The sequence below is a fragment of the Notolepis coatsorum genome (genome assembly GCF_963971535.1).
Source record: "Notolepis coatsorum genome assembly, chromosome: 14".
NCBI lineage: Eukaryota > Metazoa > Chordata > Actinopteri > Aulopiformes > Paralepididae > Notolepis > Notolepis coatsorum.
This window is the reverse complement of record NC_140178.1, coordinates 77441315-77458296: the sequence shown is the minus strand read 5'-3', so window position 1 is coordinate 77458296 and position 16982 is coordinate 77441315. Positions and strand designations below refer to the sequence as shown.

The 16982-nt window shown below is 42.6% G+C and overlaps 1 protein-coding gene across 3 annotated transcripts in view; it reads right to left on the bottom strand.

The window, feature by feature from the left end:
• Positions 1 to 400: 400 nt before the first annotated feature.
• septin9a (septin 9a) overlaps positions 401 to 16982 on the bottom strand; it is a 253116-nt gene continuing 236534 nt past the window's right edge. For all 3 annotated transcript variants that reach the window (XM_084329865.1, XM_084329866.1, XM_084329867.1), the window contains 5 exons: positions 13584 to 13701; positions 8833 to 8928; positions 8239 to 8335; positions 5500 to 5551; positions 401 to 1988 (listed from right to left, as the gene is read on the bottom strand). In XM_084329865.1, the coding sequence (XP_084185991.1) occupies positions 1859 to 1988; positions 5500 to 5551; positions 8239 to 8335; positions 8833 to 8928; positions 13584 to 13701 (493 nt within the window). In that variant the 3' untranslated portion in view covers positions 401 to 1858. The remainder of the gene's footprint in view (positions 1989 to 5499; positions 5552 to 8238; positions 8336 to 8832; positions 8929 to 13583; positions 13702 to 16982) is intronic.

Here is a 16982-nt window from a genome sequence, read left to right as displayed (position 1 = left end):
CACCTTCCTGTTCTACCTGCTCTGCACCTTCCTGTTCTACCTGCTCTGCACCTTCCTGTTCTACCTGCTCTGCACCTTCCTGTTCTACCTGCTCTTCACCTTCCTGTTCTACCTGCTCTTCACCTTCCTGTTCTACCTGCACCTTCCTGTTCTACCTGCTCTTCACCTTCCTGTTCTACTTGCTCTGCACCTTCCTGTTCTACCTGCTCTGCACCTTCCTGTTCTACCTGCTCTGCACCTTCCTGTTCTACCTGCACCTTCCTGTTCTACCTGCTCTGCACCTTCCTGTTCTGCACCTTCCCATCAAATGAGGAAACAATACGAGCATTCCTTCTCAATCATGCAACAATTCCCATTTTTGTAACGCCAAGAATAAATAACAAAATAATGAATATTTACAACTTTAACCTTTATTTCCTTTTTAAAATAACAAGATATCAAATGCAAAAAAAAAAAAAACCTGTTATTAATAACACCAGTACAAAATATGTATTGGAACACAAGGAATATACAGCGACAGAGCACGACAATGAGTTTTGGTTGGTTATATATATACGGTTGAAATAGACACACCATCGGTATAGTACGGGATAGATCAGGGACGGGTCATTGGGAAGGGTGAACTCTTGTTTCCGGAAGAACAACATATGGGGGTTTAAAAGGGATTTGAAAATGTCTAAAATGTCATCTAATTGGCGCCAACATCTTAAGTTCTCCTTCCAGTTCCAACCAACATGCTATCGTCTCCAATAAATAAGGCACTACCACTCAGTGGACTTGTATGGAAGTGTGTGTGTGTGTGTGTTTATGTATGGGAGTTTGTGTGTGTGTTTGTGTGTCTGTACATTCTGCGTAGGTGGACTATAACCAATGACAAACGTTCACATCTTATATTGTGCATAAATACTATTCATCTTAAATCACTCTTAAAAAAAAAAAAAAAGTTCTCTTGAAAAACAAGGACATTTATTACAGGGGGAGGAATTAAAAAAAGGCACCGTGGTTGTTATGATATCCATACTGTATATCCGATTTGTTCAATTGACAAACAAACAAACGCTATAAAAGCAAGACAATACTTGTGAGCGTGACACATAAACCGGAATCGATAAACTGCTTTGTTGACCATTTTTATTTTGTTTGGCTAATTTTGTTGGTATTTACAGGAGGGGGGTGTTGCTTTACACTGCATCAAAAACACAGACCAACTCCCATCAACCCCGGTTGCTAATGGCTTGTGTAGTCTTCAAGTGCAACTACAACCCGCCACACACACAAATTATCATAGGCAGTTGCGTGGCCAAGTAAGAACCTAACAAACATGTATTCTATGTGGGTTTTTACGTATAATAACATTCCTTGATGTATTACTGCAAATTATATTTGAAAATAATGTGAAAATTAAGATTTAGTGCTGTATCGTTATGAGGCACTTGTGACATATGAACAGATCACAGTGTCCTAGTCGAGCCGTTTGACGTGCAAACAACAAACTATCATCAAAGTAAGTGAAAACGTGGGGATGTGTGTGTACAACAGGAACATCAAACCCCTCTCCTTTTCTCACTTTGTCAGCTAGAAGTGGAAGCTAGCACAGACGCTGTTATCGAGGCGCTCTACGCATCGGCAGCAATGGTCCACTGAGCCGCCTGGGAGCGGCCTGAACAACAACCCCACAGTTCGTCTGCCCCTCCTGCTGTGCTGGGGGCCGGCTGGGGGCCTGGCGGGGGTTGTGGAGGGCTGGAGGGCGGTAAGAGGGCTTTCCACGAGGGTCAAGCTTTGGTGGGACTTGGGGGAGTGTTTTGGGGTGGAGGGTAGATGGGAGTTGGGGGGGGGGGGGGGGGGGGGGAGGGGCCGTCTACATCTCGTGGTGTTGGGGGACGCCGTTGGCGCGGGCCATCGCCGTGTTGTTCTCATTGAGGCGCCGCACGCGGTACATTTCATAATGGATGCTGCTGGTGATGTCCTTGATATTCTGCATGTGGGTCCTGAGAGAGAGAGAGAGACAGACACACAGACACACACACACACGGAAGTAGGCAGTAGTTAGGACACACAGTTAAGGGTGGGAAGAATGATCTATGCATACATATGACATGTGTAAAATTGATAATCCATATGAATCGAAGGATACTCATTTCAAGAAGCCAGATTGATTTGTTACAAAAGAGGAGTCATTCTAGTCAATCTGAAAATGCTGGATGTCAATCAACCAGTATGAAACAGGCTACTTAAAAAAGAATCATGTAGAGCAGTGTTTCTCAACTGGTGGGTCGCGACCCAAAAGTGGGTCGCGGGGCCATTTTGAGTGGGTCGCGGATGTGTGTGTAAAAAAAAAAAAAAAAAAAAGTAAAAAAAGATTTTTTTTTTTTTTTCACTACCTATCTTTGTGAAAGTGGCTTCTCAGCTCTGGTCCAGCTGAAGACAAAGCGGAGGAACAGATTCGACATTGAGCATGACCTCAGAGTTGCTTTGTCTACCATCACCCCAGACTTTGAGACTCTTGTCAGGAGCAAACATCATCCCCAGTTATCCCATTAGTTCCTGCATGTTAAGCTAAGAATTCTGCTAAGAAGGATATATTATTTATTATTATTATTATTTTATTTCATTGTGTTTTTAGCCCTTAGTTGCACTTTTGTTGCAACCCCAGTTATCCCATTAGTTCCCCCAAACGTAGGTCTGTTATGTTAAGCTAAGAAATCTGCTAAGAAGCATATTATTTATTATTATTTTATTTCATTGGGTTTTTAGCCCTAGTTGCACTTTTATTGCAATCCCAGTTATCCCATTAGTTCCCCCAAACTTAGGTCTGTTATGTACGGGATAATGTATAGCTACGAGGTCATTGTCGCAAAATAATTGACCGACACGTAGTTTAAAATACCGAGCCGCCTCGGCGAGGTGTTTTAAACGTCAGTGAAGGTCAATTATTTTGCGATGATGACCGAGTAAAGCTATACATTATCCCGCTTATTACATGGCTAACTTACTAACAATATACCTAATTCATTTGACAAATCGCAGTTCTGTGGCTCTGTCAGCCCAAATAAAGTGATTATTATTATCGCGGGCAGCCTCTGTTCTGGCTCCGCTGTAATCGTCACACACACTCCGCTGTCAGTGCAGCCGCGGCAGGTGTGTCTGATTTGCTGCACTGATGTGGGCTTGATTGCGAACAGCTGCGCACATCGGTCATTATTGTCCCACAGCGGTCATTATTGTGTAATAATGACCGCTGTCGGGGGGCTATTGACCAATCACAAGCAAGCATTTCGACGAATGTGAAAACGGCATGTAATAAGTTAAGCTAAGAAGTCTGCTAAGAAGCATAATTATTTATTATTATTATTTAATTTCATTGGGTTTTTAGCCCTAGTTGCACTTTTGTTGCAACCCCAGTTATCCCATTAGTTCCCCCAAACTTAGGTCTGTTATGTTAAGCTAAGAAATCTGCTAAGAAGCATATAATTTATTATTATTTTATTTCATTGGGTTTTAGCCCTAGTTGCACTTTTGTTGCAAACTCAGTTATCCCATTAGTTCCCCCAAATGTAGGTCTGTTATGTTAAGCTAAGAAATCTGCTAAGAAGCATATATTATTTATTATTCTTTTATTTCATTGGGTTTTTAGCAATAGTTGCACTTTTGTTGCACTTTTTTGTGTTTATTTCATGTTTTGAAAGATTGCGTATTACTGCAAATATTTTTTTTTTACATAAATCATAGTGGTTCAAAATTTTGGGTCGCGACTTAATGACTAAGGAAAATGTTGGGTCCCGAGGCTAGACCAGTTGAGAACCACTGATGTAGAGCACCTTCCAAACAGCTTCCTAACATGGTTAACTGTGGAGCAGCAGTTCAATGGGACATGCTTCATAGCCCATTGACCCCCATTAGGATTGGTAATAAAATGCTGATCCTTTACATTTCCAATATCCCTGCAAGTGCTTTCTGGACAGACTGAACGGATTCCCAGTTTGAAACAAATCAGAAAAGCTGCTTAAAATGGGCGGAATACCCTTTAAATGTGTATCTGCCCTAAAACTTTAATTAATAGCCCAGGCTTTTATTTGCTTCAATCATTGAACAACAGTTTTATATTTGGGACAGGTGTCTACATGGAACCAGCCTTTACTTCATTAAGCCCAAAACTATTGCTCAGCTAAGATGGAAAATACTATCAAATTGTTTATTGAAACCAGTATAAATATTACCTGTATACAAATTGATCAAATTACATATCATTTACGAATGATTAATTTGTTGCTATTAATGGTGAGTAAAATTACAATTGTCATGCAGACACGCTGTATTTTTGTATTATGCACTAGCAAGCAATGTGTTGAGATGGTGAGGAGCAGCGTTACATCATGGATGATCACTGTATGTGTTGAGATGGTGAGGAGCAGCGTTACATCATGGATGATCACTGTATGTGTTGAGATGGTGAGGAGCAGCGTTACATCATGGATGATCACTGTATGTGTTGAGATGGTGAGGAGCAGCGTTACATCATGGATGATCACTGTATGTGTTGAGATGGTGAGGAGCAGCGTTACATCATGGATGATCACTGTATGTGTTGAGATGGTGAAGAGCAGCATTACATCATGGATGATCACTGTATGTGTTGAGATGGTGAAGAGCAAAGAGCAGCATTACATCATGGATGATCACTGTATGTGTTGAGATGGTGAGGAGCAGCGTTACATCATGGATGATCACTGTATGTGTTGAGATGGTGAGGAGCAGCGTTACATCATGGATGATCACTGTATGTGTTGAGATGGTGAGGAGCAGCGTTACATCATGGATGATCACTGTATGTGTTGAGATGGTGAGGAGCAGCGTTACATCATGGGTGATCACTGTATGTGTTGAGATGGTGAAGAGCAGCATTACATCATGGATGATCACTGTATGTGTTGAGATGGTGAAGAGCAGCATTACATCATGGATGATCACTGTATGTGTACACTGCGGGTGAGCGGCTGATGGATTGTTTTTTTTTTATCGTCAGCGTGTTGAGAGGGAGAGATGAGAATAGAGAAACGTTTTCTGAGTTTTGCTCAGCATTGACTTATGATTGCAAATGGTGATGAAAAGAAAACCAAAACTGCACCAGTGGTAACTGCAAAAACAATTAATTTAGACCTGGCTTCTAATTGAGATGTGTTTATTTGTCTAAAAGTGTAGCCACACCCGGCCAGTAAAATACTTTTATTACGTTTTTTAAATGAATACCTCTGTATATGTTTTAATTACACATTGATTCAGTTCAATTATTGCTGACTGAATCACTTCTGTCACATTTTGTACACCTAGCATTGAAATATTGTTGAATTAAATCCAATCAAAATGTAAGATTTCAAATACTTCTGATCTCAACAATAAGAATCAAAAGTAACAAAGTATGTCAAGGCATGATGCAGATACAAACAGAATCACAAGCAGACATTCAGACAGAAATAATCACAGACGCATGCAGACACTCACCTGATAAGCAGATCTCGCAGATAGGCAAACTCACAGTGGGCTACGTTTTCAACTGGAGAGAAGAACAAGGGATTATCAAAAACAACACAAAGCAGGAGGCAAGCCTTCATATTACCACTGTCTGACTGTAGGGTTTGGAGCCTTCATATTACCACTGTCTGACTGTAGGGTTTGGAACCTTCATATTACCACTGTCTGACTGTAGGGTTTGGAACCTTCATATACCACGGTCTGACTATGGTTTGGAGCCTTCATATACCACGGTCTGACTGTATGGTTTGGAGCCTTCATATTACCACTGTCTGACTGTAGGGTTTGGAACCTTCATATTACCACTGTCTGACTGTAGGGTTTGGAACCTTCATATTACCACTGTCTGACTGTAGGGTTTGGAGCCTTCATATTACCACTGTTTGACTGTAGGGTTTGGAGCCTTCATATACCACGGTCTGACTGTAGGGTTTGGAGCCTTCATATTACCACTGTCTGACTGTAGGGTTTGGAGCCTTCATATTACCACTGTTGGAACATATTTGGACTGTTCTATAGAATCATACAAATAGTGAAAAAAGCTAATATTTTACTTAAAAGGCCAAATCTGTGATTGCAGTACGATGTCCTCTGTTGAAACACTGTTGCCCCACTACTGCATTTGTTTACATTGGTATTTTGTATTGTCGGAGCCTTACACAAGGCGTATCAGTACCAGTTATCTGCTGTACATGAGTTTTACATACAGTAACTTCAAAGTTGGGGGGCAGTGTAGAAGTATAACTGAAATGGAAATACTCAACAACAGCACATAATGACTTTCTACTCCTGCGTGGTTGGTTACAATGTGAAACACGGGAGGCCAGCCTGTGTGGTTGTTACTCCCCCAGGCCACTAGGTGGAGTATGTGATTCCACTCTGACGGACAGAGAGACTGCTCTGTTCCAATCTCAGCAGCCCCCCAACTCAGATCTCTGCTGCTAATTGAATCTACTCAAAGCCCTTCTGACATGATGAGGGCTGAGGGCCTGACTAATTCTGCCGAACGAGTGGTGCAGAGTGAGTGAGTGTGTATGTGTATGTGTATGTGTATGTGTGTGTGTGTGTGTGTGTGTGTGTGTGTGTGTGTGTGTGTGAGATTGACGCCAGCGTTGCCAGTCTAAAGGAAATGAGACATTCGATGGAGGTGGGGTGCCTCCTGTTTGCGCCCGATAACATAATTAATAGTGAAAGACCTACAGTATCTACTATAGGAATCGTCTATCACAATGGGAACGGGTTTGAATGACCCATGTATGTATTCAACTGGCGGACTGGATAATTATAAAAAGGAACTCGAGAATAAACAACTATTCGTTTACTGGACCCAAGTCGTTAATTTACAGCTGGAACAATAGACTTTATGTCACTACCAGCACAGGGCTAAACTCAGTGTAGCCTGCTGTAGGAAAAGGGGGGAATCGGATAGGGGGGAAAAAAACAGGCCTCTTCAGGTTTGCTGGACACTTGAAGCAGCTGCATGGCACACAATGCTGGTCTGGACCGTCAATGACTTTCTGTCTGTGGTGTCTGTCAACACTCAACAAGTTTTCAAGTTTCAAGTTTCTTTAATAGTTGTCATACAGAAGTACAGAATACTTTCATACAAAATGCTTCTTACTGTTACGCTCCAGAGACTGTGCTAGACAAGATAGTATCAAATAACATAGTATAGCATGTAATTTAGAAGAAGAAAATGAGGTCACAGTGTTCGGTATAGACATATGTACAATGTTCTGAGTTACCATATAATATACAATACTATGCAGTGTACTAATGTACAGTACTATATAGTGCAAAGCAGAAATGGGATGAGGTACAATTTAGGTACAATTTACAGTAGGGTGTACGAGTTGTAGTGCAATCCTTCATCAATAAATATAAAGTGTGGGGAGTGGGTGCTACAGTGTGTTTGTTTAAAGTGGGTGTGTGCTATAAAGTGTGTGGAGTGGGTGCTACAGTGTGTTTGTTTAAAGTGAGTGTGTGCGTGTGGATGTGTGTGCTATGTGCGTTTGGTGGTTGTTGTTGTGTAGTGTTCATTGTTCGTTTAGCAGCCTGATGGCCTGGGGATAGAAGCTTCGAGCCCTTGTGTCTACCCCTCTCTCAACTGACTCTCTGGTTGGTTTAGGTCCAGAACTTTGTTCTTTAAAAAGGAGCCAAGAGCGCAGTTCCATCCTCCTACTATCAGAGAAAAAGCCTTAAAAAAAGATAAGATAATCCTTTCAGTCTATCCAGAAAAGAACTTGCACCCGAGTTTTGATTTTTGAGATACTGTTAACAGAAAATGTAAGCATTTTATAAGCATCATCCTAAGCATCCTTGTGGTCCAGAATGGTAGAGTCTGGGGCTGCATCCTATCATCATCATCATCATCATCATCATGTAATTCTAGGTGGAAGTCATGATGGAGCAAGAATACTGCTTAGCAAAATAATTCCAATGGCATACATGATGCTAAAAGACATCTTCTGCTTCCGATGTCAAGTGTGTTTGGGTAGACTGACACTCTACTGGTGAATTAGATCAGATGTGGAACACGTGGACTATTCTTTTTGATGTCAATCACAAACACCCACATCAGGGGGGGGGGGCAGCTAACGTCAACGATGGTTAGTATTCCTCAAGTCATCAAAGTAAATTCCTTCAAGGAGGAGGAGAAGAGGCAGCAGGAGATGAAGCAGAGTCGGAGGAGGAGGAGGTGCATCTTACCTTCTATAGTTCCCCACTTGGTTTTCCTCCCCAGAAGCCTCCTGCCATTCACCTGGTACTCCTGGTCGCTGCCCACCACCGCAAACGGGATCATCTCCTACAGAGGTCAAAGGTCAAGAGACGATGCTTCTTTAAAAGAGGGGAAAATTACGCTTTCATCTCGTTACCTCGTGTACCTGGATTAACTGTACGGGTATGTACCGATACATGTACCTGTATACAAATAATAAATACATAAATAATAATGTTTTCTTTCCATCATAATAAAATGTCCGCTACCTGCGTGTCACTTCCTGCATGGAAAACGTTCAGAGCGACCCAGCACATAAAGGACATTGATTCCCTATTGATTCCCGCATCTTCCGTCCAGAAGCTTACTGTTCCATTCAGAAAAACTGCAACACATGCAAGCTAAATGTCTTTGACATGTATTTATCTTATGAGACTGTGTGTGCGTGTGCGTGTGCGCGCGTGTGTGTGTGTGGGCACGTGCACACATAGAGCCCAAACGCCCAGTGCCCTTTTCAGCCTTTGAGTACCTGCCCCTCTAAAGTCCTGTGCACGTCCCTGTGTGTGTGTGTTGTGACCACCTACCCTGATCTTGTCATTGATCATCCTGTCCTCTGCGTCCTCGTCAAACTCCCTTTGAGGATACACGTCGATCCCATGGGCTCGCAGCTCCTCCCTGATCTGGTGGAGATGGAGTAGATTGATTGATTCACATGTATTGTCATCATACAGCACAAGTACAGGACAACTGACACAAATAAGTCTGGCATCCAACCAGAGTGCAAACGTAACAGTAAAGTGCAATAGTAATATACAATGTACGGGTGATTAAACTGTATAAAATATATAAATTAATACTACTCTGTGTAGTGCTAATCAGATGTATGTACAGAGTTGTAATACCAATATGTACAGTGATACAGGTATGAAGACAGTAGGAGGTAAGGGATATGTACAGATATAGATATAGTATCTACATATATGTAAAAGCATGTGCAGGTATGTACAGACAGGTTGACAGATAGTAGTGTAGAGCAGTGGTAACAGTGAAAGCATTAGGTAGATATATATAGATAACACCCCGGATGGGAACTACAAGTGTGGTAACTGTGCACAGTGTGGGTATACTATTAGGAGCAAGACCTACACACATCCACTTAATGGTAAAACCCTCAGAGTCCGTGGCTTCATCACCTGTAGCTCCACTCATGTCATCTACCTAATTAAATGTCCATGTGGCCTGAGCTATGTAGGCAAAACCAATCGGCAACTCAAAACACGAATCAGCGAACACCGCAGCAACATCAGATGTGGTGATGAACATAACCCGGTTGCAGTACACTTTAGACAGGCAGGACACAATATCAGCACATTAAGATACACAGGCATTGAAAGGGTAGAGACCAGCGAGAGGCGGAGACCATGGCAAACTACTTTTGCAGAGAGAGACCTACCATACACACAGTGGCGTTGCGTGGGTAAAATAACAGGGGATGCCAAAATATTTTTTTTTAAGTCAAGCAGTCACCATGTACACTACAGTATGGCTCGGCGGCCAGTCAAACTTTCTTTTTATTTATTTAACAGATTGCAGAATGGGTACAATACAGTACGGCTCAATACACACAATTTTATAAGGGGATGCAGACCAGAGAAAGACGTTTGTCTTGTTTACATCAGGGTCATTAACCCTTTAATCGCCGTTGACGCTGAAACACGTCATTCCCCGCCAAGCTCATTCTGCCGTTGACGCTGGACAGCGTCTTTGATATCAATATTTCAAAAATCTGTGATCGAAATCATATTTCTCCCCCGGAGACATGAGATGTACTGGTCAACTATCAACTCTCTAACGGTTCAAGAGCGCCATCTGGTGGCCGATCGGCCTGATCACCCAGGGAAGAAACAGGAAGTGGAAGCTGGTGCTCATTTCAATTTGGTCCGATCACTCGCTATAGGTCCCGGGACTCGATCTCGACACAATGGATAGCGATCCGTTGCCAATAACTCGATAAACAACATGATTTGGACGTATATACTATTATACAACCTGGAAATGGATCGGGTATTTCTACATCCCATAATAGAAAAAATTCTGTTCCACGCTCATCTCCCAACGGCGAGAGGAAGCTACGGTGAGTTTCAGCGTTATTTTTTAATGTCTTTTATACTAACTGCTCTAATGATCATATCACCCACACTAGATGAATGATATAACGTTGCCCACGGAATTATAAACGACCCCCCGCCCATCCGGTCAACATCAGATCATACGTAGTAACTTCTAGAAGTACGTGCAGTTGACATTTTTTATCTCGCGCCGATTGCTATCAAACTGTATACAATCATCAATATAATGCATTTAGGGCTATAAATCACATTCTGGAGAAAGCTGCAGAAAACGATAAAAACATACTTATACTTTAGACCGTATTTTAGTATGAATATGTGAATGAAAAAGTATAACGTTGCTACACCCTGAACAATAGATATAAGACTTTGAATGGGATCGGAATCACGGCGCGCCCGTGGGACACTTTTCCGTTTCGGCGAGTTTATTCCACGCTTTCGGCTTTCCTTTTCTAAGCAGTTTCGGGGCTACATGTGAATGAGTAAAAGTTGCGGGACGCCCAGATGTTCCCACGATAGAAAGCTCGCGTGGAGCCCATAATAGGCTCACTTAATACAGCGTTTTTAAAATCACGCGACATTTTCAGGGTCGCGAGCCGACCTTTTCCCCTCGTTTTCGATGATGGAAGTGATTTAGGAAAAGCTTCGGCACGTCGAGAGGTACCTGTGGATTTAATCTCGCGAGGATCGGGGCAATATTCGGCCTGTGGGAGCAGTCACGGGGTAAATAAAATTTTCAAATGTGCAGAGGGGAGGCCAGACTACTTAGGCCAATAAGGTGTGGGCAGGGCTTTAGTCAGCTCGAATCTGATTGGCTAGTATTGGTTTTGGAGTCCACATACATGGGACACCTCCCCCTGCCTCCTCTCCAGTCTCCTCTGCTGCAGTGAGTCTGACAGTGTGTTAGAGAGAGTGAGAAGGAGAAGAGGGAGACATTAAAAAAAAAAAAAAAAATATAACATGAAAAATAATGATTTTTTATTATTATTGTAAACTATATATAATTTTTTTATTTTTTCATATTTGATATTAATTCATATTTTTATAGGGAGGCCTGGCTTCCGTTGGCTTCCATGAGGATTCGCCACTGCATATACACACCCTTCAGACTATGGCCCCTCTTGGAAACGTTGTTAAAGTATATTAAACTTGGGAACACTGCAGACGGTGTGCTGACTTTTTTTCCACAACCTTACATATCTATTTGAGTCAAGCACCCGTAACTATACTTTGGATGTGCGTGAGTCTTTTCTACTACGTAGATATATATACACACAGGAAGAAACGAAAAGCTTTTTAATACCATCCAGTGTTGAGGCTTTGACAGAAAGTGTTGTATCATTAAGACAGTGATTTCACCAGATCCCAGGGCTGTTAGCCTCTCTCTCTCTCTCTCTCTCTCTCTCTCTCTCTCTCTCTCTCTCGCTCTCTCTCTCTCGCTCTCTCTCTCTCGCTCTCTCGCTCTCTCTCTCGCTCTCTCTCTCTCGCCCTCTCTCTCTCTCTCTCGCTCTCTCTCTCTCTCTCTCTCTCTCTCTCTCTCTCTCTCTGCAGTGCATCTTCTATATTGCCTTGTAGCAGTGCTGGTTGATCCTATGCCTAATTAGACATAATCCTATATGTCTAAGATTAGATTAAAATGTATTGTCATATACAGCACAAGTACATTACAACGAAAATAAGTTTGGCACTCTGGTTGGATGCCAAACTTGTATAATGACAACCATTTGAATGTAATCTAACGTCACGGTGACCAAATGCGTCCACATTTTTATAGGATTCTATCACATTTTCATAACAATAGCAAATATAACTTACCCTGCACCGTTTTAATTGAGGTTTCTTACAAATTAACAATGTTTTATTTGTCCTTTATATGTGGATAACATTCAAATCTTAAATTGTACCATTATGTTCCCGTTTAGACAAGAAAACATAATGCTAATGATGCACTTTTGTTAAGATAATTGGGTGACCATTCTCGATCACTGTACTCTGGTCCCATTAATAGTCTAACGCTGTTCAGATCGCGTCAAAGAATAGACGCGTCCCAGTGACCTGTGCTAAAGGTCTTGGGAATTGTATTCATGTTGTAGTTTTCAACATTTTCACCTTTTAATTTTAAACCAATGCTGCCATCTACTGACAACAGAAAGTGTTGTGTAACGGCAACTTGAGAGGCTACCCCCGCACTTCCGCAAACACCGTCGCGCAAAACACATTCTAGAGATTCCCACTTTTTACTGGGAATGGGGCGTGATCAAATTTGGTCCCAGACAATAAGTGTGACTGAGATTGGTCTACGTTCCGTTAATCGAACGCTAGTGAGCGAGACCTCCCTCCTACACAACTGCCAACTGATCCATTGGGAACATAGTGACCGGTTCATTTGCAGATATTTCATTCATACATTCAACTCACTGAGACAGACGCACAGCAGAGGACTTGTGAATGAATGACTGCTCAGTTAAACGAGGACACAGTGAGTCATAGATGCGAAGCCTTCATCGTGTCCTCCAGGCTCTTTGGTTGAACACAAAGTGTTGTGTGTGAGTGAGTGAGTGAGTGAGTGAGTGAGTGAGTGAGTGAGTGAGTGAGTGAGTGAGTGAGTGAGTGAGTGAGTGAGTGAGTGAGTGAGTGAGTGAGTGAGTGAGTGAGTGAGTGAGTGAGTGACTTTGCTGGTGAGGGTGCTTCACATCAAACAACGTCAAAATGTTCTGTTGTAGGGTCAGTTCTTAGTACCAGTTCCTAGCTTTGGTAGTAGCACTAAAACTAGGGATGTCCCAAACAGACCAGAAAGATCGGTATCGGGGCTGATCGCGGCACAATTAATTTTATTTTTATTTTTTATTAACCATCGAGTGAAAGCTGTGATGCAGAGCTATTCAATTGCTAATCGTATCTTTAGTTTTACGCTGGTTTTACTATCTTTAACGTACTTGAAGTGGGCACTGTGCAGCTGTATTATCTAGGAAATTACAAATATTATCTAGGATACAGGGGGATCAGGGGCAACTAAATTGATTGGGATCCCTAACTAAAACCATTCGTTTTACATATTATATAATGGTTTTCTTTTGCATCGTCATGATAGCACTCCCTCTGCAGTGACTCAGCAGAAACATGTGAATTAAAAGAGGAGACAGGCAGGTCGGGTGGGGGGGAGGGGGGGCGAGAGAATGAAACAGATGGAGGGATGGAGACCTCACCTTCTTTTTGAAGAAGTCCCTCTCCTCCAGGGTCAGTGTGTCTGCCTTGGCGATGACCGGCACGATGTTCACCACCTTACTGAGGCGCCTCATGAACTCTACGTCTAGAGGCCGCAGACTGATGGGGATAGAGAGAAGGCGAGAGAGAGAGGATGAGGAAGAGAGAGGGTGGGCTGGTGAGAATAATTTACTGTAGAATGAAATCAGTCCATATCACAGGGTTCCCACAGACATTGCAAAATGAAATTCGAGGACTTTTAAGTACTTTTCCAAGCACTATTTTTCATTTTCAAGGATGTCACTAGAAGGATACAATTAACTTTTAAATGCCGTTTTTAAAAGCATATTCTTGGCCTGCTTGCCAGCTAGAGCATCACACGAAAACTGTTGGAACGTGCGGCGCGAGACAGCGATTTTATTAAAACAGAACAAAAAAAAACAATTTCTTGATTCAGAACAATTTGATCATGGATGAACAAAACATTCAATGTGAATGGTTGATTTGAATTTCAATTACTTTTTAAGCACCTTGTTAAAAAATCAGCTGTTTTAAAGCAATTCCAGGCCTCGACTTTTCAAGCACCTTCAAGGACCTTGTGCGAACCCTGTTATCATGACTTTCTGGATTAAATTCAAGGGAGCTAAGAGGATTCAGTGGAATAGACACTAAAAAAAAAGTTGAAAAGATGAATGACATTTCTAACACTGTAATGCACAGAACTCCCACCAGAGGGCACACACTCCCAAATGTCTCCCTGACTTTTCCAGGCTATCCACCCTAACCCACAGGTTTACATAGCTGGACCTCATTCTGTCCACTACCCAATACTATATATATGTGTGCAAGCTTTAGTAAGTGGATAGAATATGTGTCACTATTAATCAACCCAGGCTGTGAACGCCCTCTTGATCGAGTTTAAAGGACTTGTGGTTGCTTTGAAGAGCGCTGGTCTTCCTGCAGTGTGAAACAGCATCTGTCTGCGGTCTAGGCGGCTGATTCTGGGCTGGAAAACATCACTGCTTTATAAACTCACCGTTGTCAACAAGGTGAGAAGTGAGGAAGCGTGTGAGAAGACATGCACTTACTGTATAGTAAGCACACACACACACACACACACACACAAGCAGGTACATATCACAAACATGTATGCATACATGGCATGCCCATCCATACCCACAATGTACCTAGGATCATGCACATATAATTGTACTAGGCCTACATCCAGAGTGAGTACTCTCCATTGATGACTTTCATTCCCTACTAGCCCTAAACCCTAACCACTACATGACTTTCATTCCCTAATAGCCCTGAACCCTAACCACTACATGACTTTCATTCCCTACTAGCCCTAAACCCTAACCACTACATGACTTTCATTCCCTAATAGCCCTGAACCCTAACCACTACATGACTTTCATTCCCTACTAGCCCTAAACCCTAACCACTACATGACTTTCATTCCCTACTAGCCCTAAACCCTAACCACTACATGACTTTCATTCCCTACTAGCCCTGAACCCTAACCACTACATGACTTTCATTCCCTACTAGCCCTGAACCCTGAACCACTACATGACCCGCTAGGTTCTGAGCAACCCGGGAAGCAAACAGGGTCTTGATCTCTTTGCCTGCTTGTTGTGATGTGGATTAAAACTGTGACCCAGTTTCTGCAGCTTGCTGCCCGTCTAAAGCTTCCCCAGATCTCCGACCACGGGACTCTGTAAGTAGGCTAATAGCTTTGCTTCCACTACACTACTGGCAAGTATTTCATACAACATAATGTGTGTAAATCCAAGCTATCCCTTTAAACCCTAACCCGAATTAACCTAATTCCAACCCTAAAATGTCCACTTGGGGGCCCGGCAAAATGCCCTCAACTTGCCAAAGAAGTTCTCCCACCTGAATCCAGAACTCAACTGGTCCTCCCAAGTGTATACAAGTAGGCGTGCGCACGTACACATGCACGCAGTCTAGAAGGCTTTTAAGGCCAGCCATGTGCAGCTGCTGGCCAGGCCATGTGACATCTGCAGTGTCGGATCAACATTAAACGTGGCAGTGCGAGTCAGAGCTAGGGGGCTGGTGCCCCCCCCCCCCCTGCCGTGGCCAAGACACAACGACACAAGACGGAGATTGCGATTTTTATGATCAATTACACGTCTCCTTGTGTGTGACTATGTGAGAATGTGACTGTGTGTGAGTGAGTGTGTGACTGTGTGTGTGTGTGTGTGTGTGTGTATGCACTCAAACTAAGCTTGCTGAAAACCTGCAGCTGTTCCCATCATCTTCTCAAGCCCCTCAAGTGCTTCACAACTTCAGTTCAACAAATGCAGAAGCCAAAAAATTTGCAGTGAATCCATTACCGACTGGACCCATGAGAGAACGATTCCCCCCGATTGCATTTGTTGGTACACCCCAACAATTTAAGCTCCCAGAGAGTGGGGCTAAACCAAGAGAGAGCAAGGAGGGTGGGTGTGTGTGAGTGAGAGTGAGAAAGAGAGAGAGCAGTAGCGTATGCAACTCGATCAGAGCCAGATGTGTGTCTGTAACATAGGCAGAGAGGCCAACTTGGACACTGTGTTGTTTCAGGGCCAGAGGAGGGCCAACCATCTTTCCTACAGTGGAAAACGCTATGAGGGCATAGAACTAGGATGGATAGAACCGAAATCTACATTACCGAGCACTCAATGGTCCCGTACGTCTTACAAATAGCTTCTCAGTGTTTCCCCTGAAAAACTTACATTTTAAAGTTAAATGCATCAATCTGGTGCACTTTGAGGGCACAATAAAGAGGCTAGATCTATGATGAACTTTGTGCTCAAAACACAAAATCGACTAGACTGCAGTGCTTTCTCCCTGCAGCCTTTTCCTCAGGTCAGTCTTTTACATTAAGCACCCCCCACAGCCCAAATTAAATGATAAAAAAAATATATATATTATATATATTATAATTTTTTCGATAATTTTTTTTAATAGTCTAGTTCATAGCAGCTGCTGAATGCGTATAGGGGAAACACTGTATGATGTTTGATAATGTTTTCATGGATAATCAGTGTTGGTTTGTTGCGCGAGACTCAGAAAAGGCAAAAAAAAAACATTTTGATGAACATTCTCATGGCAGTTTAATGTTAGAACATTCCCTGTCCACACATGAAACAAAGGCCATTTCCATAACAAGATTAGCAACATTCTATGGCGGCCATTTTAGGTGTACTGAAGGAGATTACCAGGATACACTAGGAAAGGCCCCTTTCTAGACATTCACGTTCTAGAGGGGAGGTGTGTGCGTGTCTGTGTGTGTGCCTGTGTGTGTGTGAGAGAAGGAGTAAATTCAACAATGGCATGAACAAAGAAGAGAAGTCTGCAGTGATAGGTGATCTGTGTGTGTGTGTGTGTGTGTG